Source organism: Corylus avellana, chromosome 1, assembly GCF_965113065.1.
Source record: "Corylus avellana chromosome 1, dhCorAvel1.hap1.2, whole genome shotgun sequence".
Taxonomy (NCBI): domain Eukaryota; kingdom Viridiplantae; phylum Streptophyta; class Magnoliopsida; order Fagales; family Betulaceae; genus Corylus; species Corylus avellana.
The window spans coordinates 45,301,201-45,327,895 of NC_142490.1; the positions used below are offsets into that span (position 1 = coordinate 45,301,201).

The following is a 26,695-nucleotide window of genomic DNA, read 5'->3' on the forward strand; positions in this document are numbered from 1 at the left end:
AAGATTATATATATTTATTATTTTTGTTTATTTAATATTTTTGAATTATTAAAAAATTTGAACAAATTAACACAAATGAACAAATTATGTACAACAAAGCTATCAGTAGGTTACATAAGTGGTGTTCTAGAGAGAGAGAGACATCAGTGGTGTAGAGGGTATGCCGTATGCGTGACGCTGTTGATCAGGCAACTCCAGCCAAACTCGTATTTTCTGTCCTTTCTAGAAGGGAAAATGACAAGAATGAAAAAACAAGTGAAATTGTGAACAAGAGGAAAAAGATTCCGGTCAGAGTTGTGGAATATGAAATGAAAAATGACACCGACGCTGAAACAGTACTGATGTAAATGGGCCCTTTTGACTCTGGTCAACAAAAGCACCTTTTGACTTTTTTGCTTCCAGTTCTAGGTAGGGCTCTAGTTCTAGGTAAGACTGCTAAAAGAGCAAGTCGCTGGTGAGTAAGTTCCGGCTCGCTCGTTTACACCCCTAGTTCTAGGTAGTGAATAGCGTTCCCAAATCTTGAGCAAGCAGAAAAAGAGACGCTGGGGGAGGACGGAATAAGTTGCTTTCAATTTTTACTACAAAACTCCTTAATTACAAATTGAGGTAGTTGATCACTATTACTGAAATAATTGCTAACTTAGTTGTGGATTATGTACTCCTAATTATTTAATCAATTATAAACGGTAGCTCCATCCGTAATATTGTAATAAAAATATAGAACCACAAAGCAATTTTCAAATGGGACTTTACAAGGCCTCTTTTCGAGAATAAACATATTTGTTTCACTACTGAATTTTATTAAGGATATCTACTTCCAAACGTTTATATATATGTTTGTACATATGTTGGTCCTAAATTTACATTCCTGAAACAAAAGTCATACGAAAATTACTAGGATAGACAAAAGCTAAGTTAGACAAACACCTCGGTTCCTCACACTATCGAGGGTATAGTTGAGTGATGGATGCTTCATCAATAGATAATGGAACAGATTGAGTTGTTGTAGAATCACTAGGCGACACTTCATTTGTTTTCATGTTCTTCTTTGCTCTATTCCGAAACAAAAATGCAGGCTGCTGAGGTAATTGCAGACTAACAGAGTAGCTGTCAAGCATGAGAACTATTGTTGCCATTGTTGGTCGGCTTGCTGGATCCTCCTGAACACACAGTAACCCAATATGGATGCATCTAATGACTTCATTTTTTGAAAAAGAATCTCTCATGGTAGGATCCAACAATGCCAATGGGGTTCCATTCTTCCAGTGTTTCCAGATCTGCAATGATTAATCATTAAACAATATTCAGAATCTTTACCTTTCCTCCTTTTTCAGTAGTGATGGCCCTTATTATTTTTATACTCTTCAGCACTAAGAAGCGATTATATTGGCTTTCATAAAAGTAGAGCTGAATTGAAATAATCTGATCCATACTCACAAAGCTTAAGAGGTCCTGATCATGCTCTGATTGATAGAAACAGTTGTTCCTTTTACCACTGATAATCTCAAGAAGTAGAACACCAAAGCTAAATACATCGGACTTTACTGAGAATCGTCCGTGCATCGCATACTCCGGAGACATGTAACCACTGCAATAAAATAATGCACAAAGCATGTCATATAAGGAAACTCATAGTTATTGACCAATTTATCTCTAATAATTTGAGTTCCAACAGAACTCTCAAATTGTCAAGGTTGCAACTTTTTCTTTTCAGCAATTTTCTTAAGCTACAAGAAAAGAAATGAATTTGTTGATTTAAACCAGGCAAATATAGTAATAGTAATTAAAAACTTACTATGTTCCCACAATTCTACTTGTATTTCCTTGGGTTTGATCCATCACAAATATCCTTGCCATGCCAAAATCTGAAATCTTTGGATTCATATTGCAATCTAATAAAACGTTGCTAGCTTTAAGATCACGATGTATAATTCTAAGCCGAGAATCTTCATGAAGATAAAGAAGTCCTCGAGCAATGCCTCCTATAATCTTGTAACGGCTTAACCAATCCAATTGTCTTTGTCTTTCGGTATCTGTAATTTTGTCAAAATTAAATATTCAACTCGGAAATAAATAAGTCTCAAATGGACCCAAAATGAAAATTAGTCAAGAACTTGATATGAGTTTAGGTTGGCCAAACCGAATAAAAAGTAATCAAGGCTTCCTTTGGGCACATATTCATAAACGAGTATCTTTTCTTCTCCTTCCAAGCAAAATCCTAAGAGCCTCACTAGATTTCTATGTTGAAGTTTCGCAACCAGCATAACCTCATTCTTAAATTCTGCTGAACCTTGCCCAGAGGTTTTGGATAGCCTCTTCACTGCTATTTCTTGTCCATTGTAAAAGATACCCTGACATTACATTTGAAACAAGATTAGAATATTCAATGAACATATACACACATACATATGTATTTATAAAAATAACTAAATGTTGTTGCTAATTAGCGATATTCTACCTTGTAAACCGTACCAAATCCACCTTTGCCAATCTTGTTATCATCAGAGAAGTTATTTGTTGCAGCTTCAATCGTACCCAAGTCAAATTGCAAGGACTCTACAGATGTAATTTCAGCCCCAACTACACAACAAAACAGTATATATATTGAATTCTGATAATTTAATAAATTATTATAGTGGAATGTTGAGCGCAAATGAAGATCAACTAATGCTTTTCTTTTTTGTTTAATACCATTTTCAACTAGTAATGAATTGTAACTCTTCTTTGTTCTTCTACACAGGAAGAAACATCCAATGGCGAAAAGCACGACAGAAGCAGCAATTGGGACAACAATGGCGATGATAGTAATCAGAGATGACTTGCTTTTTCCTGCAATATTAACAATTAACAAGTGTCATTGACTCATTGTGACTTCGCACTAACTCTATATGATGGTTTGTTGTGGGATTATATTATATATATATATATATATATATATATATATATATATAATATAACAGTACTCCTTTTCTTTTTCCTATATTAATCAGTTAAGTTTGTGTGACAAACATATATAGTTCGCCACAACAGATAGTTGCTTTAAAAAGTCTAAAATGCATTTAAAAAAAATAAAAAATAAAGCTTTTTTAATTTTTGTTTTTTTAAATATAAAAGCTATATCTCCTATCACAATTCCAAACATAAACTGTAAAATCAACATTAACAAGGGCAACTGTAAAAAGAATTACATAGAGTACAAGCAAAAGCGAATTGAAAGCACAAGTAAGAGAAACAATTGATCTTGTTTCTTTTTCAAGATGTAAGTGCCTAGCCCCCCTTTAATTTGCAGCTAGAAGACCCAAATGATGACCTCAAAAGATATCGAAATATGAGATTTAGATTTTAATTTTTTTTAAGAAAGATGATCTCAGAGCATGCGTTAAAATCACTGAGCAAACTATTGATGCTTTTTATAACGTACCTGGAGGAGGAAGAGAAGGAGATCCGGGGGATACTGCGGTCAGATTGTAAAATGGAAACAACTCGTATCTAATGTTGGAGCTCGGAAGCAGAACCTTTCCGCCTTGTTTTCCCGTGCAGCACTGAGGAAGAGAGCCTATGGCGCTTTCCAAGCAACTCATACACAGTTCGGCGTCCATCTCAGGCGAGCACTGCACCATGCAGTACAGCTTCTGTGAGCTCGTGAACTTTACTTCAACCGCCGCGAACTTCTTGTCCGATTGAGAATTCGCGGCTTGTGTCGCCAACGACTTCATCGTGGTTGACAGCAGCGTGTTGAAGTGATCCAGCTCAACGACGTTCTGGATGGTGGTTGGAAAGTTTTGGAAGGGCACCTTGTCGTTCAGGTAGGACTCGTTGGAGTACTGTAACGTGCACTCGTCGTACCAGATTAGCCCCACCTTGTCGGCGGGGCAGCGATTTCTTATATCTCTCATGGCAGTAGAGATGCAGTTTTGACAGAGGTCCGGGGAGAGATCGGCGCGGCAGAGTAAACGGCCGATGACGACGTCGGGAGGGGCCTGGCCGACCGTGGCTTTGTAGAAGCCGCTGCGGTTGTTGGCGTTAGAGGAAAGAGCGGAGAGGAGGAGGTTGAGGTTGGCTTGGTATGTGCTGTTGGGTGTGAAAAAGGTCGAGTTTGAGCAGGTGTGAGAGGCGTAAGTGGGTGCTGCCTCGGCGGTGAGGCTAAGAAAGGTTAGGAGGGAGAGGGTGAGAAGGCATATGGGAAATTCGAAGGAAGCCATGTTGATGAAGGTGATTATTCTGATCACTATCTTCAGGTTCACTCTACCAATCTTTCTTACACTTCATGTGTCTTTAATTTGCTGGTTTATTCTGCAGGTGAGATGAGTGAGGCGGAAGGGCTTGACTATTCTTTTCTTCTTCATTTTTTGTTTTTATTTTTGTTGAAAAAGGGCTTGACTTTTCTGCGTGCGAGTGTTGAAAAAACGAATAAGAAATTATGTTGAGTTGTCTTATTTGCAATTAAACTTTGGACTATACTAAACGTATATTTTCAATTTTTCCATAAATAAATTTTAGAGTTAAATTCACTTCATCTTTTAAAATTTTATGGATATTAATTCGAATCTCAATGTTTAAAAATTATGAATATATCTCTTTATATTTTAAAAAATTTAAATTTAAATTCAAACTTTTCGTTACTAATTTTTATTAATTGGACAAAAATTTATGAAATTACGTAATTACCCTCATACTTTTTTTTTTTTTTTTTTTTTTAAAAAAAAAAATCTGTCTAATTAGATAGAAATTAGTAACAAAATGTCTGAATTGAAAATTTTTGAAACATTATGGGGTACATTGCCAATTTTTAAATATTATAATTCGAATTGAAAAACTCTTAAAATTTCATAGGGTAAAGTAAATTTAACCCTAAATTTTAATTAAAACAATATTAAGAGATATGACATTTACTGGCGAGCTGCTGGGTTGCGTTGAACACGCATTTTTGGCAAAGTTCAAAATTGACCTCTCCGCCACAGAAGTAGAGACTGTAGTCGGGGTTGGAGGTGGTTTGGCCGGCTATGGTGTTGTAGAATGCGATGTTGCCGGTGGCGTTGGAGGAGAGGGAAGAGAGGAGGGAGTTGATATTGGAACTGTAGACACTATTTTGGACAAAGCTAGCGTTTGCACAGAAGTGGTAGAGGGAATTTTGGGCAGCTACATGAGTGGTCAGGTTGAGGAAGATAAGCATGAATGGGAAGAGAGAGAAGAGATTGAAGGAAGGCATTTTGAATCTTTGATGAACCAATTTGAGAGAGTGAGATGGCGTATGGGAAATTTGAAGGAAGCCATGTTGATTCTTGTAATTATTCTGACTCACTCTGTTTAATTACTTGCAAATTTGCAAGTGCCTTCAGGGGTTCGCTTCGCTTTACCACTCTTTCTGCCACTTGATGTGTCTTTTGCTGGTTTATTATATATGCAGATGATACGGGGTCAAACATGTATGGTGAGTGAGGCAGGAAAGCTTGACTATTCTTTGTGCTTGTGTTGAAAAAAAAGAAAAAGAAGAAATTATCTTGAGTTGTCATATCTGCAATTAAAGTTTGGTATTGGATTTTGTTTGTTTAGGCTGAAATAAAGTAAGATTTAATTGATGCGATGTAAGAATAAAAATATATATTTTATATGAAAAAGTGAAAAGAAAAATAATTGTTTTATAATTTTTTTTTAAATTTAAATAATAGTAAAAAGTATTGATGTAATTTAAAAAGTAAAAATAGTGAAAGTTGAGTTCGATATAAATATTATGATTTTTATTATTATTATTATTGACAAGCAGCACCTAGTACTGGGGATTGTAAATTTTTTTAATTTTTTAATAAATAAATTTTAATTAGAAAAATATTAAGAAATATGATATTTAAGAGATAAAAAGGTGAAAGTTAAAGATAAATATATGATAGGTTGTCTCGACTCTTGAAGCACACAAGAAGGATCAATCTTCGGTTGAAAGGAAAATTTTTGGTTGTTACAGTTTTTATTATAATAAAAGCTATAATTCTTAATTTTCGAATTGCAAAAGGACCCAACTAATTGGGCAGAATTTTATGCAAGACCAATTTAATTAGACAAAGAGCCTAGTATATATAGACACCGGGTCATCAATTCGCCATTGTTCTTGAAGCAGAAACTACTAGTCGAAATGCCCCTCTCCCCCATATATCAAGAAAAAAAGAAAAAAGTATTGTACAAAGGTGAATACCATTACTTTCATACACTATCAATTTTAATTTATTTATTTTTTAACTTTTGTACGGGTAAAGTATTGAAACTCCCTGCGCGCGCACGCGCGCGCACACACACATATATATATATATATATATATATATATATATATATAGCTCTCACTTTATAATCTCTAGCCAATATTAGACTTTCACAATATCAACATTTGTGCTTTACTCCTCTTCAGCCTATATATTGGAACATCAAGTAGTATTAGCATTAATCAACAACATTATTGTGAAATACATATTGTCTCGAGTTTCGTGCTCTGGATGTCTGGGTTGGTAGGTAGATGCTTAAGTGGGACTATCGTGGGTGTAGTTCAGTAATGGACACTTCATTAACAGACGATGGCATTGACTTGGTTGTAGATTGATCAGATTCCAGATCCTTTATGGGCATGTCCGTTTTACTGCGCAGGAAAAATGCTGGCTCTTGCGGTGATGGTAGTGTAACCGAGCCGCTGTTGAGCGTGAGAAGTATCGAAGCCATGGCGGGTCTGTCAGCTGGATCTTCCTGAACACATAATAAGCCAATATGGATGCATTTGAGGACTTCATCTCGAGAGTAAGAGTCTCTCAAACTTTGATCTAACAATTCCAACGGCCTACTATCCCTCCAATGTATCCAAGCCTGCATCAAATTATATGTCAAGTTTCTCTTCTTTGCACTTGGCATTAAAGAAGTATAGAAGAGATTACAATATCTGTTTCATACTCACATAGCTCAAGAGGTCTTCAACACCATCTGATTCATAAAAATTACTGTTTTTCTTGCCACTGATAATCTCTAGAATTAACACACCAAAACTATACACATCTGACTTCACTGAAAATTCTCCTCGCATTGCGTACTCTGGAGACATGTAACCGCTGCAAGCCAGAGCCACAAATATAGTAGCATCACTTGAAGGATAATAAACAATCTTAATAACTAATTTATTCTAAATATTCTAATTCATGGTGTTGAGCTCACACTAATCCAAGCATACACTTGTTACCTATGTTGTTTGATTTCAGTGATCTATAAGTTAGCTAGGATAGATGAACAATAAATGTACTCCTTGGTTTTGATGAAGCAAAGCATAAGAAAAATTCAAAACTTACTAAGTCCCCACAACTCTACTTGTATTTCCTTGTGTTTGATCAACTCCAAAAATCCTTGCCATGCCAAAATCTGAAATTTTTGGGTTCATATCTACATCTAGCAACACATTGCTGGCTTTAAGATCACGATGTATAATTTTTAACCGAGAATCTTCGTGAAGATATTGAATTCCTCGAGCAATTCCGCCTATTATCTTGTAATGTGTTGACCAATCCAATTCTTCTTGCTTTTTTGGGTCTACAAGTTCATTAGAAAAATTACTCATGCTATATGAACAAAATATTAGATACAAATGCATATTGATTAGAAATTAAAACTATTATGAAATCAAAATGGCAAAGACTACTGGATATATATGTTAAAGTGGACAAACCATATAGAAAATAGTCAAGACTTTTGTTGGGCACAAATTCATAGATGAGTATCTTTTCTTCTCCTTCCAAGCAAAATCCCAATAGCCTTGTTAAATTTCTGTGTTGAAGTTTGGCTACTAAAACAACTTCATTCTTAAATTGTTCTGCTCCTTGTCCAGAGTGTTTTGATAGCCTTTTTACAGCAATTTCTTGTCTGTTAGGAAGTATACCCTGAGAATGTATTTCACCCAAACATTAGAACAGAATTCCAATATTAAGCTTGTGAACTCCCATTAACTTATATGTATGTACGAGTTAATTTAGTTATACTTACCTTGTAAACTACACCAAATCCACCTTCACCTAGCTTGTTATCATGTGAGAATTTGTTTGTGGCAGCCTCAATTGTAGCAAAATCAAATTGCAAGGACTCCACGGTTGTCATATCATTAATTGCATCTACAAATGTAAACAATAAAAGTAAGAGATTGCAGACAAGAGACTTAAAAGATCGTGCGTAATAGCCCATATGCAGATATGCTTATTCTTTACCATTTTCTCCTTTCACAGCTTTGTACTTCTTTCTCCTAATTATGAAAAAGTAGCCCAAAATGAATAACACCACAGAGGCAGCAATTGGAACAGCAATGGCGACTATCCTTGCTGCTGAGATTTTGCTATTACCTGCATGCATATCATGATTCATACATAATTTAGCAGTGTATATATATATACCATTAATTGTTAGACGGAAGAAAACAAAATCCTAAACATCAAAAGTCACACTTGGGCATGGCTTTCACTTTGTACCTAATTTTTCCAATACTATGCAATAATAGGGTGATTCAAGCAAAAATATTTATAGTACTAATTTAATAAAGCTTCCTAGAGCATACCGTACGTCCATGTTGACATTCCATCACTTAATAATAATAATTAATGAAGAAGAATGAAAAAGCAGTGAAATGAGTAGTTCGGCCACTTGACCTTTTGATCCAGTTACGGAGGCTGGAGGTGGAGGTGCAAGCCCTGGTGCAGGCGTGGGCGCTGTGGGTACATCGTAGAAGAGGTACAATTCGTACCCAACATTACAACTAGGATACAGAGTTCTTGCCCCTTGGCTTCCACTACAACAAATAGCAAGACGGTTAATAGCAGCCTGAAGACAACTATTGCAGTCGGTGCCGGACAGGTCACGTGTGCACTGTACGAGGGTGTACAGATTTTGAAAGTCGGAAAACTTCTCTTCCTTCACCCCAAACTTCTTAACGCCGATCGGAAAGTTGGAAGCCTCAGTTGCCAGTTGGGTCAGAGTGGTGTTCACTAGCCGGTTAAACCGGTCCTGGTCGGTCATGTTCTGTGTGTTCCACATGTTCAGTTTAGGGATTAGGGCCACGGTGGAGAAGATAGACTCGTTGGAGTAGCGCACCATGCACTCGTCGTACCAAGTAAGAGCAACTTTCTCCGTTGAACACGTGCTGGAGAGCTTTTGGGTTGCGTTTAGCACGCATCTTCGGCACATGTCAGCAGTGACATCTCCACGGCAGTTGAAGAGACCGTAAACGGCGTTGGAAGTGGTTTGGCCGACGGTGGTGTTGTAGAATGCGATGTTTCCGGTGGCGTTGGAGGAGAGGGAGGAGAGGAGGGAGTTGATGTTGGAACTGTAGATGCTATTTTGCGCGACGGTGGTGTTTCCACAGACGTGCTTGAGGTAATTTTGGGCAGCTACATGAGTGGTCAGGTTGAGGAAGGTAACCATGAAAGAAATGAACACGATGGGAAGAAAGGAGCGATTGAAAGAAGCCATTTTGGAGATCCAATTTGCAATTATGCAAGATTTTCAGTATTACTATGTTTTGGTGCGATTATGAATGGCGGTTTAATTCGATAAGAGGAGGACATGAGTTGTGCATACACAAAGACCGACTTGGCGTTTCGGCGAGGTGTCTGATTGACGCAAGTCAACCGACTTTAATGCTTTGTGACTTTGTCTGTCCTTATTGGGGAGACAAGGGAGAAGAGGACAAAATAGATACTTCATATATAAAATGAAAATAAAAACAATAGATATTTATCTAATACAAACAATTCAATGAAAAAGGACGATAAGGGTAGTAGAAAGCTAACAAAAGATCAAAAAATCATCAAAATTTTTAATTTTAATTCTTTAATTTTGTATTGAATTATGCCAAATATTGATAACCATAAATATCAAGTGGGAAGTTCCGATCTTATTAATAGTCATGTCCATTTAGATTAGGTGGTCTTATGGTTCTATGTATATATTATTTTTAAAAAAAATTAAAAAATTAAAAAAAAGGAAAATTTGGCCTTATTTCTCTCATCTGATTTTTAAAATATAATATACACTTAGAATCAAGAAAATACCTAACATTTCACATGGAATTAATAACAATAAATTCAAAAATAATTAAGTTTGTATAGAAGGCCTTTTATGAGTCCAATAGAAGACTTCCCACGTAACATATTCTAATTCTAAATTTTCTTTTGTCAATGTCTTCGTTCCGCATCTTTTAGGATTATCATTTCTTCCATGATCTTCTAAAAGTCGCGATACGATATATATATATATAGAAATTAGAAGGCATATAGCATCAATAATTAATATTGAAAGAAAAGATGTCTAATCTAGTGGGGTAGTTGTTTTCAAGTCATGATATTTATTTACCTAACATATGCAGCCAAACCAATTAAAGAACAACCTACAACCAACGGCCTCTGACTCGTGGAGATGACTTTTGTTCGACCTTAATAGTCTAGTTCAAACTTCAAAGGTGGTTGCAATAGTGGGGACTATTTTCACATTGAAAATCTGAAGTCATTAAAAGCTGTGGACTATTTTTCCTTTGAAGATCATTATTTAGATTATCTTCTTACTAAGTGATGCATCGTGATCATCACGAAGCGCAATAGAACGAGAAAACATTAAAATTAGCTTCCAATAGTACTTTTACCCTTTATTTTTTATTTTTTATTTTGTATTTTTATTTTTTTACCCTTTAGACTGCTATCAAACAATTCTTTTTATTTAAAATTATTAAAAATAAAAAGAATTTTTTGATAGCAGTACTTTTACCCTTTATACTGCTATCAAACAATTCTTTTTATTTTTAATTTATTAAATACCATATTTTTATTAAACAACTATTTTTAATGTTAGCGTGGTAGTTCAACTAACTTGAGTCATTGTTAAAAAAGAAAAAAAAAAAAAAATTGGTTTGGACTATTACATTAACATTGTGTAATGATTGTGAAATAAAAATTTGGTATATAACATTACTCATTTGATAAAGACCAAAATCATAGGGAACTAGTTTGATATTTGTTTTCTATTAAATAAGACAAGTAATGTAAAAAAAAAAACTATATTTTTATCTCACAATACCAAAACTAATTTTTAGATTTTTTTTTTTTATTTGGTTTATTGAGATTACCACGTTAACATTGTGTATGGGTGGCAATCCGTGTTCGTGTGTCGGGTTTAAGCCGTGTAAAAAATTGTCAGCCATAAATATCACATGTCGAGTTCCGATCATGTTAAGGCATGAGTATAAAACTATATAAGTCAACTATAACCCAATCTATTTAATTAAACAAATCAAAACTTTTAACTGTAACCCATAAATTATGTGTTGAATTCGTATTAGATTTACGGGTCATATCAAAAATTGATCGTCGGTGAAATAAAAATATAGCTTACAAAATTACTCAAATAAGATAGAGGTGTCCATTTGTTTGGATAAATGTGATTCCAAGTCCTGTATGTCTTCTTGAATTTCCAAGCCATAAATATTTACACTCCGGCAGTCAGTTTTCTTACCTTATTGTACAAAATCCCACATAATCTAATGTCCTAACAGTCTGCCCACCTTATTTGCACACTATATATGGCACATTCAGATTCAGATTCACAGCAATTAACTGTCCAAATTACTAACAATTAATTGTTGTGAATCCTGATCCGTACTTGGCACACTCTTGCTTCCTTTACACTAACGAGGGTTTGGTTCGGTGACAGATTCTTCATTGACAGACCATGGCATTGAAATGTTAATAGACTGACCAGATGCCATATCCATTGCAGGCATGTTCGGGTCTGCTTTAGTACGAAGGAAAAACGCCGGTTGTTGAGGGGATTCTAGAGTGACAGAGCTGCTATTGAGCGTGTGCAGTATTGATGCCATTGTTGGTCTATCAGCTGCATCCTTCTGCACACATAATAAGCCAACATGGATGCATCTCATCACTTCCTCTCTTGAATATGAATCTCCCAAAGCTGGATCCAACAATTCCAAGGGCTTTCCATCCCTCCAACGTATCCAAGCCTGCACATTTTATCAAGTAATTAGGTGATGATAGAGGCATTAAGAAAGGGAAACAAATCTGGCTATGGTTTACACTCACATAGCTCAAGAGGTCTTCAGCACCTTCTGATTCAAAGTTATTATTCTTCTTGCCGCTTATTATTTCTAAGACTAAGACACCAAAACTATATACATCAGACTTCTCAGAAAATTCACCATGCATTGCGTATTCGGGAGACATGTAACCACTGCAAGCCAACATAAAAACAAAAAAATTATAAAAAAATTGGTTGTATTAAGAAAAATGTTGAAAGTACTATATATAATTCTCATACAAAGTAATGTGACGTTCCATAATTGATAAAATAATTAAGAATATATTTTACCAATAATAAACTACCACATCATTTTGTGAAAAAAAAAAAAAAAAAAAAAACCTTATAGTAAGAGTCATAGTACGCTTAATTCAACTCGATACGACACTAGAATGAATTTCGTAAATATGATGATACCAAAAAAAAAAAAAATTAAAACTTACTATGTCCCCACAATTTTACTTGTGTCTCCTTCGCTTTGATCAACTTCAATAATTCTTGCCATGCCAAAATCGGAAATTTTTGGGTTCATATCCACATCGAGCAATATGCTACTAGCTTTTAAGTCACGATGTATAATTTTAAGCTGAGAATCTTCGTGAAGATATTTAATTCCTCGTGCAATCCCTCCTATTATCTTGTAACGTCTTGACCAATCCAATTGAGTTTGTTTTTTTGGATCTACAAATCCATCAAAAGAACATATTAAAAAAAAAAGTAGATGCAGATGCACAAGACCATTGGAGGAACGTTCAGATAGACCAACCATATAGGAAATTGTCAAGGCTTTTATTTGACACAAATTCATAGATGAGCATCTTATCTTCTCCTTCCAAGCAGAATCCCATCAACCTTGCTAAATTTTTGTGTTGAAGTTTTGCTGCCAGTAAAACCTCATTCTTAAACTGCTCTGCATCTTGTCCAGATTTTTTCCATAACCTCTTCACAGCTATTTCCTGCCCATCAGGAAGTGTACCCTGACAATGTACATAATTTAACTAGCTTTAGAAATTAATTTTTTTTTTTTTTTTTAAAAAAAAACCCAGCTTTAGAGCTCCTAATTAAAATCGTAATTCCAAAAGCTTTTCAAAATTCAAAATTTGTTCAAATTTAAATGCAGTACTGAATTTGCTAAATATACTTCTTTGAGTACATCAAGAAATGAATGTTCATCACGTAGTACCTTATAAACTTCCCCAAATCCACCTTCACCAAGCTTCTTGTCTTTCGAGAATTTTTTTGTGGCGGTTTCAATTGTTACAAAATCAAATTGGAAGGTCTCTGCAGTTGTTATTTCCTTTGCAATTTCATTCGCAGCTAAAAGATCACAAAAAAAAAAAAAAAAAAATGTGTGAGAGATTACACTGGAAATAGCAAATTTTCCAGACACATCAGAGTTTGGTTACAATCAATTCATTCATCATCATTAACTTATTAGATTATAGCAAGAAATTTACTATTATTGTCTTTGTCTTGTTTTAAATATCTTACTTCTTTTTGGAGATATGGCACAAAATCATTTTCTATAAAGCATGTTTCCCATCCCAATTTTTTATGAGAAGTGCTAGGGAGCCAAACAAATAAACTCAAAAAAATTTTCAAATTGACATGACAAAAGTTTTTAAATTAAAAAAATGTAATTATTTCTCTCTTATCTATCACTTATAGTCTAACACGTTAGTTTAAAAAAATTTCTGAGTTCATTTGTTTTGCTCTCTAGTACTCCCTATTTAAGAAATAACCTTTATAATGTTTTTTTTTTCTTTTTAAAAAAAAAAAAAATTCATTGAAAATCGTGTTACCTTTAATTTAAATATAGTATTTGAGAAAGATCATTATGGGACAAGAGGAAAATTATTATTATCTTATATTTTAACACTTCCTCACTTGCGTATTAAAGAATTGCTAGGGGTATAGATAAGTCTTTACCAAATTTGATGCGGCAGTTCATTGAAATAATTAAACAAAAGTTTGGCTTAGCAGTTTATTTATTAATTTTATATTCTCAATTATTTCACCGACACGTTAATTTATAATAAAATTATAGTAAAAACTGTAGTTAATAAGCATTTTCTAAATTTAAACATCACCTTAAAAAATGGATTACAACACATATATATACATGTTTGAATTTGGCTTTCAATACCTTGATAAATTTGGATGTGATCGGATTTCTTAGACTTTTCTCCCTTTACAGCATTGAACTTCTTTCCTGCTCTCCTAGTTAGGAAACAGTAGGCCAGAGCGAGTAGCAAAACACAGGCAGCAATTGGAACAACAATGGAAATTATTGTTACCCTTGAGATTTTGTTTTTTCCTGCATAAACAATATATCATGTTCCATTGACATGCCTATAGTATAACAAAACTTTTACTAATTTAACAAATTAACACTTATAAAGCATGATCTGAAAATTGAAGCACCATCGATCACTCAATAATGAAAAAACAGAAAGGGGGAAAAGAAAAGCAGCAAAAGTCGAGATGGTGAACCTGAAATAGGAGGTGGAAGAGCTGCTGCAGGAGGAGTGGCCCGCGTGGGCGCTGTGGGTACATCGTAGAAGAGGTACAATTCGTACCCAACATTACAACTAGGATACAGAGTTCTTGCCCCTTGGCTTCCACTGCAACAAATAGCAAGACGGTTAATAGCAGCCTGAAGACAACTATTGCAGTCGGTGCCGGACAGGTCACGTGTGCACTGTACGAGGGTGTATAGATTTTGAAACTCGGAAAACTTCTCTGCCTTGACCCCGAACTTCTTAACGCCGATCGGAAAGTTGGAAGCCTCAGTTGCCAGTTGGGTCAGAGTGGTGTTTACTTGCCGGTTAAACCGGTCCTGGTCGGTCATGTTCTGTGTGTTATACATGTTCAGTCTAGGGGTTAGGGCCACGGTGGAGAAGATAGACTCGTTGGAGTAGCGCACCATGCACTCGTCGTACCAAGTAAGAGCAACTTTCTCCGTTGAACACTTACTGGAGAGCTTTTGGGTTGCGTTGAGCACGCATCTTCGGCACATGTCAGCAGTGACATCTCCACGGCAGTTGAAGAGACCGTATACGGGGCTGGAGGTGGTTTGGCCGACGGTGGTGTTGTAGAATGCGATGTTTCCGGTGGCTTGGGAGGAGAGGGAGGAGAGGAGGGAGTTGATGTTGGAATTGTAGATGCTATTTTGGGCGACGGTTGTGTTTCCACAGACGTGCTTGAGGTAATTTTGGGCAGCTACGTCATGAATTGTCAGGTTGAGGAAGGTAACCATGGAAGAAAGGAACACAAGGGCGGTGGAGAGTTTGAAGGAAGTCATTTTGATCATGAATCAGTCGACTCTTCCTCTCTGCAACCGTGCAGAGTCTGTTTTTTGGTTCTTATTGACATGGTGAGCAGGATATTTTAGTTTATCTAGTTTGGACCACTCAAAAATCTGGTCAAAGAACTTAACAAAAAAAAAAAAATGGTCAAAGTTTGGTTTAAAATCTTTTTTTTCTTATGTAATCAAATAATTAACTAATATTAAAGAGGGTAATAAAGAGATAAACACTTATCACACAAATCATATACAGTAAGGCTATCAGTAGACATGAGTGGTGTAGATGCCACTGGTATTGACAAGGGTGTGCCAGCGTGATGCAACTTGGCCAAACTCATATTTTCTGTCCTTTCTAGAAGGGAAAATGACAAAAATGAAAAAGTGAAATTCTGAAAAAGTGAAGGAATAAGATTCCGGTCAAAGTTGTGGAAAATGAGACGGAGAAATGAGTGAATAAGATAAGGTTTATAAGGTCACGATCGATGAGGCTAGGGAGTAGTGACGCGGATTTTCGTTCATTATGTTAAGGTCTTCTAGAAAAAGATAAAAAATCATCTTACAAACGGCTGTATTCTTCGACCTTTTCTTGTCTTTGTCTAGCATTCAATTTTCCGGTGTTTTTATTTTTATGGCAAAATGTTTGAGGTTTTATAATTTTTACTATAAAACTATTTAGAAACTATACTAGAAATTTATAATTTGTGAAATAATTAAAGCATGTAATAAATTAAATCAAGTTTTTTGTTTAATTACTTTACTAATTATTGACTATCCCAACAATTTATAAACGACTTTATAATAAGAGTTATAATAACTCTAACATCACTATTTTATTTATTTATTTTTTTATTTTATGAAAAAAACATTTCCCTTATATATGGTCAGAATTTAGTCGGAATTAATTTGTCAACATGTATCTCAAGTTGCACTCTATCCACATTAATCCATCACCAAGGTATTATGATCTTGGTAATGCAAAGAGGCTTTGTATTATTTTAGCAACTATAAATAAAAATACAACTTGGTTTTCGATCATTTTTTCCTGTCTGGTTAATCGTACATATTGGATTAATTGCAGGCTTATTACCCTGTTCATGAAGTTCGAATTCTTTATCAATACTAACAATATAAACATTTACTAATTCTATCGAGGGTATAATTCAGTAATCGATGCTTCATTGACAGACAATGGCACTGATTTGCTTGTAGATTGATCTGACTCTTGCTCCATTAATGGCTTTTCCTCTGTTCGACTATGAAGAAAATATGCTGGTTGTCGTAGAGGTGATGGCAAAGAAATTGATTGACTGTTAAGCATGAGAACTATGGATGCCATTGTGGGTCTGTTAGCTGGATCATCTTGTATAGACAGTACGCCAATATGGAGACATCTAATAACTTGTTCTCTTGAGTAAGAATTTCCCAAATTTGGATCCAACACTTTTAAGGGCGTTTCATCCGTCCACTGTTTCCAGGCCTGAATCAATTGGACAAGTAATGTCACAATATTACAAGGATGTGATGATGTTTGATTAACAAAGGAAAACAAAATCACAAACATTTGGTTCATACTACTTACATAGCTCAAAAGGTCTTCGTCACCATTTGATTGATAGAAAGAACTGATTTTCTTGCCACTTATAATTTCAAGAATTAGGACTCCAAAACTATAAACATCAGACTTTACAGAAAATTGTCCATGCATAGCATATTCTGGAGCCATGTAACCACTGCAAACCAGCATCATGGATACAACAATATTAATTATAAGTAAGAAATGCTCACTTGTTTCTATAAACAATGAAATGCACATAACATATTTAATTAACATTAATCCACAGATACATTCATGCTGCCATGAAGGTTGGAGCGAAAAAGTATACATCTCTAAAGTGTATTTCAAGTATATTAAAATGACCTTTTTAATTTTTTTCCTTAACAATAGTTAATTTGTTAGTACAATAAAATAAAATAACCTATCTTTATTTTAAAACCATGTAGCTTTCTTTTACAAAAATCTTTTTTGTTGTAGAAATAACAAGCAAGCATTAAAAACTTACTAGGTGCCGACAACCCTACTGGTATTTCCTTGAGTTTGATCAACTCCAAAAATCTTTGCCATACCAAAATCTGAAATTTTTGCATTCATATCTCCATCTAATAAAATGTTACTGGCTTTAAGATCACGATGTATAATTCTAAGTCGAGAATCTTCATGAAGATAAAGAAGTCCTCGAGCGATCCCTCCAATAATATTATAACGGCTCGACCAATTTAGTTGTCCTTGACTTGCAGGTTCTGTACATTCATCAAAACTCAATATTCAGGTTAGAATAATCAACTCAAGTCAGACAAATATTTAACTTATTCATTTAATTGGAAAAAAAATGAAAAAAAAGAATACTAATAAAGAAAAACTAAAAAACTAAATACTAATATAGAAGAACAATTTAAAACACTTATTTCTTATTAATCCAACAACACTCAATAAATTTGTTAATAGTTAAGCAAATGGCTTACTATTTGCATAAGGCGGAGAAAAAAAATTGTAAGCTGAACCTTTCTTAAATGGATCGTAAAAGCTTCGCAATTCATATGACACACAAGAAAATTAGACATATGTTCATAAGGGACAAACCATATAGAAAGTAGTCAAGGCTTTTGTTGGGCACAAATTCGTAGACAAGTATCTTTTCTTCTCCTTGTAAGCAAAATCCCAACAGCCTTACAAGATTTCTGTGTTGAAGCTTGACTACTAATATCACCTCAGTTTTAAATTCTTCTTTTCCTTGTCCAGAAGTTCTCGACAGCCTCTTCACGGCTATTTCTTGTCCATTAGGCAGTATACCCTGTAGTTTAACTAGTCATTAGAACAATTTGCCATTTACAGTTCATATAATCTAAACATCAAATGCTTCAGCAATGTCAGATTTTGATGCAGTAATTGTTGTGAACTTAAAATATTATTAGAAACTTTACAAAAAGTAGACAAACAGTGAAAAGGAATCTTGTACCTTGTAAACGACACCGAATCCGCCTTCACCAAGCTTATTATCATCTGAAAACATGTTGGTGGCAGTTTCAATTGTAGCAAGATCAAATTGCAAGGACTCTACAGTAGTAATATCATTAGCAGCTGCAAAACAAAACAGTAAATGTAATTAAGTAGCTACAAGTGTATCATTATATAGGAAATATAAGCTATAATGCACAAAATCAAATTAATAATTGTTTACCATTTTCTTCCTGTACAGCATTGTACTTCTTTCTTGCTCTCCTAGTAAGGAAGCAGTATCCCATAACGCACAGAACACCAAAGACAGAAATCGGAACGACAATGGCAATAATTGTCACCGCTGAGATTTTATCTTTTCCTGCATAAACAATATTCACTTGCGTTGATAAGTTAAAGGGTAGAATGATTTATAATTTGAGTTGATTTCTAAAGATAACAACATTAATTGTTTGATAGAATACTATATATATATACAGTAGACAGTCTTGATTAATTAGTCGTGACAGAGAACCACACACTATTGGGCAGAACAGTATCCTATATTCTAAAGTTTTATCTAAAAGCAGCCACGTACAGGCGATGAATAAACCAACATCTTTTTTTTTTTTTTTTTTTTTTTTTTTTTTTTTAATTTTTTTAATTTTATCTTTGCTGACTCAGAGGGATTGACGTCGAACTCACATGGCTTGTGTCAAGTCCAACATATCATGTCGGCACTGAATAATCAGATAAGTATTAGTTATTTTGATGGAAGTTGCGGCCATGAGCCAATTTTGATCCTATCACAGAGCTCAATCTACTATTAAATTTGCATTATAACATTAAGAATTGTGCACTTAAAAATGTAAAACTAGTTCTTAGATGGGTGCAAACAGAAAGACTAATTTTATATTTTTTCATAAAACAAAATTAAAGAGCAGTCATACTTTAATCGACCAAAATCTTAGAAAAGAATAGAACAAAGAAGAAAAGAAAAAGAAAAAACACAAAAGAAGTCCCCTAAATTTGATAAAAAGTGAGGAGAGAAAGCAGTAAATCATCAATTTCTTTGTAGATACTGATCCAGGAGGTGGAGGAACAGGTGCTACGGACTGGTAAAACCGGTAGAGTTCAAACCTAACATTACAGCTAGGAGACAGAACTCTGCCCCCTTGCTGTCCCCCACAACAACCCTGAAGATTGGATATCGCTATCTGGAGGCAGCTATTGCAATCGGAACCTGACAGGTCCGCCGTGCACTGGGCAAGGGCGTAAAGCGTTTGAAATTCTGTGAAATTTGCTTCTTTCGTCCCAAACTTCTTGGCCCCAGGCCCAACATTTGAAACCCCACTTGCCAAATCATTCATCGTTGTCCTCACCAGGAGGGCAAACCGGTTTTGCTCCGATATATTCTGTGTGTTCCACATAAAAATGCTTGGGTCGGTGACCATGCTGGAGAAGATATCCTGATTTGAGTAGCGTAACATGCACTCGTCGTACCAAGCCACGGCCACTTTCTCATTGGGGCAGCGATCGACCACGTCTTTGGTTGCGTCAGCAGCGCACTCTCGGCAGGCGTCGGGGGAGAGATCGCCCCGGCAGAGGAAGAGGCCGTAGACCGTGTCGACGGAGTTCCCAGCCGACGCGGTGGTGTTGTAGAACCCCGTGGTGCGAGTGGCGTTGGAGGTGAGGGAGGCGAGGAGGTGATTGAGGTTGGATTGGTAGGTGCTGTTGGCGGTGAAAGTGGTGGTGTTTGGGCAGACATGGGCGAGGTAAGTTGCAGCAGCTTCAGTTCGGGTTCTGCTAAGGAAGGCGATCAGCAAGGAGAGGACAAAAAGGGTCGTCATGTACGTCGAGGTTGAAGCAATGAGATTGAAAATTGATCAGTATCAATGGCTTTATTTTTGGGTGAGGGTTGTTGAATAAGATCAAAGCTCTAATCAATAAGACTTACTCTTTACGGAAGATACAAACGTCATGATGGGATGATTCATGAGAACCAGTCAAAAGGGAAGGTCAAATTACCTGCGTCTTCACTGAGGAAATTGTAACAAAGATCGCAGTCAAAGTTGGGAAAATACCCCAACAGTAAGTTCGAAAAGTATGTTGTGGTTGCAACAATGGCTGAAATGTCCTCAAATCTCATTCAAAGTTTGGGGGAAACAGCCTCGAAGAAGTTTCCTTGGCCGCCAGTTTATGGCTGTTATTCTCGGTTATGAATAAGAAACTTTATGAGGGTGAATTTTCTTCATTTTCTTATAAATCTTTCAATTTTTTTTTAATTTTATTTTGTAAAAGAGTTGTGAAATGTGTTCGTACTTCGTTGTTGATAAATCACCACTCCAGTAAAAGTTTAAGTTTATAGAAAGGAAAATGTTAAAGGCACAATACAAACCCAATTTAGGACTAACTTCTCTCTTACATGGCATTATTTTTTAAAAAAATAAAAGTTTGAATTTAAACCATAGAGAAAGGATTTTTGGATCTGAAAGGGGAAAAAACGATCTGAATGGTTTAAAATTCAAATTTTTATTTTTATTTTTAAAAATGCCACGTAAGAGAGAAGTTGATTTTGAGTTGGGTTTGTGTTGTACCTTTATCAAACCTCTTATAAAAATTGATGAATTTAATTATTTTATTTCTATTCTAATATTCTTTTTACCGGTGGACTTGAGCATTGTCCCATTCGTAAAATTTTTAGTTAAAAAAACGTAAAATAGAAGGTAAATAATAAAGATAGAATTTTATTCCACGACGTGTATTATGTTATATGATATAATGTTAAATTTTGTTAATGATAACACCGAAGGATTTACTTTTCAAATGGGTTAGGCTGAGCTGGACAGGGCCCAAGAATTCTTGCGCCTACTCATAGCATAAGAAGATTTAATCCCAGCCGTGAGGAAACTCACAACTGAGCTTGTGGTTTTTCATCTCTTGGAGACGATCTGCCATTCTATTAAAAATCAAAAGCCCCTCCCCTTTCGCATGCTTAAAGGATATTTGTCACTTTTTAAAGGTGGAGTCCTAAAAACTAGGACACCAAATTGCTCCAGTTTGGTCTGGTTAATCATGAAGTTCGAATTCTTTATGAGTACTCGTAAACCGGAACTGTACCAACAATTAATATATATATATATATATATATATATATATATATATATATATATAAAAGTAGTTTTGTATAAAAAAAATGAAAAAATTGTATTGAAAAGTAAAAGAAAATTATTTTGTAGCGATTTTTTTATTTGGATAGTAATAAAAAATAAATAATGTGATATAAAACGTTAAAAAGTTAGAATGTATTGACGTTGATTTTTTTTGAAAATAGTGCATGAACAGTAATAAAAAAGAAGAAAAACTTTGCCGAACAAAACCTAATTAGTAAAATGATTAAAATAAAAAAAATAGATTTAATTATTTTACTATTTATAACTACTTGCCGTGGTAGTTTATAAAATACTTTATAGTAAAAATTATAATAACTCTACTGTCACTCGTTTTTTATGAAAATATCCTTTCTCTTATATATGGTCAGAACTTAGTCGGAATTATCAACATGTATCTCAGGTTGCACTCTATCAACATTGATCTAATAATATTTGTTTATGATTTATGGGTCTAATATATATGTGATAAGAGAAATTATATATTTTACCTATCGATTTTTTTTCTATTGTTAACATATAATTTATAAGTTGTACTTTATTTACTGGATTAAATTAACATTTGTTCTTCTTATCAGCTTAAGTTATACTTTATCTACTGTATTAAATCAACATTTGTTCTTCCTATCAGCTTAAGTTGTACTTTATCTACTGTGTCAAATCAGCATTTGTCCTTAACACCTTAAGTAATAAGTAAATTTAATCATTTAATCAACACTTTAACACTCTCTTTACGTGTGATCTCAAACTTCATTTTAATAAGTAAGGTCCAACACATGAAATATTTAATTGAAATGTGAGATATATTAAAGAAGTACATGTTCGATCGCAAGACATTTGACTCTGATACCATGTGAATGTGTGGAGGTTGTAGTTTTAACCAAGGTGAAAACTAGGGTTTTTATTTTTATTTTTTTGTGATACTAAACTACTTGTAGCTTATGATGATATGTAACCAGCCTAAACTACAAGTAGTTTAACAGGGAAGCAAATTGGATTGTGGGCTTTATAGTGAATAAATGGGCTTAGACAAAAAAAAAAAAAAAAAAAACAAAAAGGGTTGAGTGAACTACTGGTTTGTGGGCTTAGAAAAAAAAAAAAAAGTGGTAAGTGGTTCAAATAGATTTCACTTGGGAGCTAAGCATGATAAAGGCCAGAATTTACCAAAAGAAAGTTAAAATAATAATAATAATAAATTCACTAGGACCATTGAACTACTATACGTTTTGAGAAGATCCCCATAAATTTTAAAAACTCTTAATTTCACCATCTAAACTTTTAATTTGATGCAATTGATCCTTCCGTCAATTTTTTCTGTTAAACCTTAACGGAAACCACTAAAAAGATCAAATTATCTTCTATTTTTTTTTTAAAAGCAAATTAATTTGAAATTAGGGTAAATTTGAAATTTTATAAAAATTTCAAAGGTATAAAGTTCATTTCATCACTTTTAACGTCTCAAGACTGACTAAATGAGTAGACTGCATCATATTGAAAGTTCGGGGGATAAAATTGCGAGATTTTGAAATTTAAGATTTGATATTTTCAAATGATGTGGTAGGTCAAAGGTTTTTGTGAAGTTTTCCAAAAAAAAAAAAAAAAAAATAAAATAAAATAAAAGATAAGAGATATAGGCAAGAATTTACCTAAAAGCCAAAAAGGGGATCTCCTTCCTCTGTGGTGCGATTGCAGGATGCACAAAGAAGTCAGAGGACATGCTGAGGAGGAGGAGAATCAGAACTAGTAGGAGCTACTGGTGTCAGACCGGAACAGACCAAGAAAAAGAAGAAGGAGAAGCTCTGATCGTGGGTCGATGTCTACGACGTGGGTATGCAACGGGAGTTGGAGGACCGGCTGCCGCAACACCAATTAAACACGATTTGAGCGTGGGTTGGAGCAGGGACGGCCTCTAAGCAGGGATTGGAGTAGGCAAAGCATTGGGGCGTGGATTAGCGCCCTCTGACCAACAAGAACTATTGTGATGGGTGGAGGGCGGCCCAAATGTTTTCTGACCGGCGAAAAGAGAGGGACAAGCACTCAAAGTAATCAAGCAAGACATTGCCAATACATTACAAGAGAAAAGCAACAAAGTGCAGCAGGTATGAAAAACAAAAAACAAGACTCTGTTTTTCAATTGAAGAAACTGAGTTTTTTAATTCTCTTATGATCAATGCTACGCTATAATATTATCTTAAATTATCGCTTGTTCCAAAAACTTGTTTACTGGTAGAGTCAATTTAATCATTTAATTAGCACTTTAAATTACTAATATCATATAAATTTCCGCATGTAGAACAATTATGTTATCAATGTAACACTACAAAAAAAAGGAGATTTTTTGACGTGGCAAACAGTAACTAATTTTTGCCACGTCAAAACATTTTGATGTGTCTAAGTAGACACGTCAAAAAAAATATTATTGACGTGCTGCATTTTAACACGTCAAAAGTTTTTGACGTGTCAACCTAACACGTCAAAAACTTTTGACGTGTCAAATCAACACGTCAAAAACAAATTAACATTAATTTGTAAATAATTAGGTAATAATTAATATCAAAAATATGTATTAAAAAATAATTAAATTTAATTGGCATAAAAAAATAAATTTGATTGGTGAGGAAAATTAAGTTTATCATATTAGTATAAATTACTTTGTATATATATATATATATATATATATATATATATATATGTTTGTTGTATATATATGCATGCGTAATCATTCTAGCTATATATTGTATACCAATTAATATAATTATCACATGCATGCATTTAATTCAACCATTTCATTAATATTAAGTTGAACATGATATTATCATGCATATACATATCAGTCTAGTAATATTAATATGATAGCCATATTAATTTTTTAAAAATATATAAAACATACTGAATACATTTATTTTATAAGACTCGCAAACCTCACATGAACTCAGCCAACACAAAATATGTGGTCGGTGAATGGATACATCTAATTATCTATACATCTAGAATATTAATTTATTTATTCTTTAATTAATTGTAATTGTGTTGTATGGATATATAATGTGGACATATAAGAAGAAAAAAAAATGATATAATATAATAAATTATATTTGTAATAGAAATTATATGATAGAGTAAATATAATTTTAATACAAATATAATTTAATATATAATCTTAATACAATTAAAATAAATATAATTTATTATATTTTAAATTATATAATATAATTAAATATTATATTATATGTTTTTGACGTGCCATGTGTGGCACGTCAAAAACTTTTGACGCGCCATCTGTGGCACGTCAAAAACTTGGCACGTCAAAAATATTTTGACGTGTTGTAGTTAAAACGTCAAAACATTTTGACGTGTCTAACCAACACGTCAAAAAAAAAAAAATTAACATTTTATTATAATTAGGAAATAATTGATATAAAAAATATGTATTAAAAAACAATTAATTTTAATTGGCATAAAAAATTAATTTTGATTGGATAGGAAAATTAAGTTTATCATATTAATTAGTATAAATTACTTGGTATATATGTATATGTATATGTATATATATATCACATGCATGCCAATTAATATCACATGTATATTATATAATTAATTAATGTACACTAATTAAACATAATCATGCTATATATTAATGTATGCCAGGAAAGGTGGTTAGATTAGACGGTTAGCTAACAAAGGTGGGGTGATGATATTTTGTTGTTATTAGAATGATAATTATAATTAGGTATTATAATTATTAATGGTTATTATATATATAGAGAGTTTCTGACGTGCTGGGTTTTGGCACGTCATAAATTTCTGACCTGCCAAAACCCAGCACGTCAGAAATTATTACTGTTTCAATTTTTTTTTTTTAAATCTGGTTTATTTTTTATTAGAATGATAATTATAATTAGGTATTGTAATTATTAATGGTTATTATATATATATATATATATATATATATATATATATATATAGAGTTTCTAACGTGTTGGGTTTTGGCACGTCAGAAATTATTACTGTTTCAATTTTTTTTTTTAAAAAAAAATTGGTTTATTTTTTGTGTTGATTATATATATATATATATAGTTTCTGATATGCTGGGTTTTGGCACGTCAGAAATTATTACAGTTTCAATTTTTTTTTTTTTTTAAAAAAATCTGGTTTATTTTTTACGTGCAACTTTTAGCACGTCAGAAATTTTTGACGTGATAAAACCAGCACGTCAAAAATTATTTTTGCTAGGAAAAAAAAACTTTTTTTTGACGTGTTAATTATAGCACGTCAAAAATTTTTGACGTGTTAAATGTTAGCACGTCACTAAAAAAAAAGCAGAATTTTTAACTTTTTTCCTCTTTTTCCTATCTTCTTTCCCTCTTCTTTCCCCTTTATAATTCTTTTATATATTTGGTCATTTTTCTCTCATTTCCAAACTTAACTCTCTCTCTGTCTCTCCTCTCTCAATCTCCCTAGCTTCTCTTTGCAGCCGGCCAGCTCCCTCTAGAGTGAAGAAGAAAAAGGAGAAAAAGAAGAAAAATAAAAGGAGAAGGGAAGCAGATCTGAAAAAAAAAAAAAAAAAAAAAAAAAAAAAAAAAAGAAAGGAGAATAGAAGATAAGAAGATTTTTTGGGTTTGGGTTTTTGATTTTTCAGGTTGATTTTTGGAGATTTTTTGGTTTTGAGTTTTTGAAAATGAAGGAAGGAAGACAGAGAGTAAGAAAATGGAGAGAGGGAGAGAGCTTGGGGGGGGGGGGGGGGGCGAGCGTGGGGTGAAAATAATATATATATATATATATATATAATTTTAATTGAAAAATAATTTAAATTAATAAATTTTTTAATTAAAAAAAAAAAGACCAAAATTTTTGACGTGGCTGTTTTGCTGAATTTTAGCACGTCAAAAATGTTTTTGACGTGGCAACACTGCCACGTCAAAAAATTTTGACGTGGCATTTCTAGCACGTCAACAAAGTTTTTGACGCGCTAAAAATGCCACGTCAAAAATATTTTTTTTGACGTGTTACTCCCAACACGTCAAAAACTTTTGACGTGTCACTGTAGACACGTAAAAAATTTGAGATTTTTGACACCCACCATTTTGACCGTTGATAAACGTCAAAAACCACACATCAAAAGAGGTTTTTGACGTG

At 33.8% G+C, this 26,695-nt stretch overlaps 4 protein-coding genes across 6 annotated transcripts; all 4 read right to left on the reverse strand.

Annotated features, from left to right (window-relative positions):
- Nucleotides 1–773: 773 nt before the first annotated feature.
- Nucleotides 774–4,311, reverse strand: LOC132180544 (cysteine-rich receptor-like protein kinase 10). 2 transcript variants are annotated; one of them, XM_059593419.2, is made up of 7 exons: nucleotides 3,422–4,303; nucleotides 2,692–2,829; nucleotides 2,459–2,580; nucleotides 2,141–2,351; nucleotides 1,796–2,033; nucleotides 1,438–1,588; nucleotides 774–1,277 (listed from the first exon to the last, which is right to left on the reverse strand). In XM_059593419.2, the coding sequence occupies exons 1-7, from the start codon at nucleotides 4,200–4,202 to the stop codon at nucleotides 942–944; spliced, it is 1,977 nt and encodes a 658-aa protein (XP_059449402.2). In that variant the 5' UTR covers nucleotides 4,203–4,303; the 3' UTR covers nucleotides 774–941. The 2 variants fall into 2 exon arrangements, with proteins under 2 accessions (XP_059449402.2, XP_088372272.1); XM_088516146.1 differs by having other exon boundaries at nucleotides 2,459–2,829; nucleotides 3,422–4,311.
- A 2,057-nt stretch (nucleotides 4,312–6,368) lies between these two features.
- LOC132168826 (cysteine-rich receptor-like protein kinase 25) lies at nucleotides 6,369–9,611 on the reverse strand. The gene is made up of 7 exons (XM_059579883.2): nucleotides 8,658–9,611; nucleotides 8,223–8,354; nucleotides 8,005–8,129; nucleotides 7,691–7,901; nucleotides 7,317–7,554; nucleotides 6,932–7,082; nucleotides 6,369–6,843 (listed from the first exon to the last, which is right to left on the reverse strand). The coding sequence occupies exons 1-7, from the start codon at nucleotides 9,475–9,477 to the stop codon at nucleotides 6,517–6,519; spliced, it is 2,004 nt and encodes a 667-aa protein (XP_059435866.2). The 5' UTR covers nucleotides 9,478–9,611; the 3' UTR covers nucleotides 6,369–6,516.
- Nucleotides 9,612–11,347: 1,736 nt separating this feature from the next.
- On the reverse strand, nucleotides 11,348–15,445 carry LOC132168823 (cysteine-rich receptor-like protein kinase 10). The gene is made up of 7 exons (XM_059579879.2): nucleotides 14,584–15,445; nucleotides 14,237–14,407; nucleotides 13,274–13,407; nucleotides 12,857–13,067; nucleotides 12,534–12,771; nucleotides 12,096–12,243; nucleotides 11,348–12,016 (listed from the first exon to the last, which is right to left on the reverse strand). Exons 1-7 carry the CDS (start codon nucleotides 15,401–15,403, stop codon nucleotides 11,684–11,686), a joined length of 2,055 nt encoding a protein of 684 aa, XP_059435862.2. The 5' UTR covers nucleotides 15,404–15,445; the 3' UTR covers nucleotides 11,348–11,683.
- Nucleotides 15,446–16,336: 891 nt separating this feature from the next.
- Nucleotides 16,337–20,668, reverse strand: LOC132175281 (cysteine-rich receptor-like protein kinase 10). 2 transcript variants are annotated; one of them, XM_088516173.1, is made up of 7 exons: nucleotides 19,467–20,274; nucleotides 18,634–18,821; nucleotides 18,412–18,533; nucleotides 18,036–18,246; nucleotides 17,458–17,695; nucleotides 16,977–17,127; nucleotides 16,337–16,874 (listed from the first exon to the last, which is right to left on the reverse strand). In XM_088516173.1, the coding sequence occupies exons 1-7, from the start codon at nucleotides 20,237–20,239 to the stop codon at nucleotides 16,542–16,544; spliced, it is 2,016 nt and encodes a 671-aa protein (XP_088372299.1). In that variant the 5' UTR covers nucleotides 20,240–20,274; the 3' UTR covers nucleotides 16,337–16,541. The 2 variants fall into 2 exon arrangements, with proteins under 2 accessions (XP_088372299.1, XP_088372300.1); XM_088516174.1 differs by lacking the exons at nucleotides 16,337–16,874; nucleotides 16,977–17,127 and having other exon boundaries at nucleotides 17,457–17,695; nucleotides 18,634–18,794; nucleotides 19,458–20,668.
- Between the last annotated feature and the right edge of the window lie 6,027 nt (nucleotides 20,669–26,695).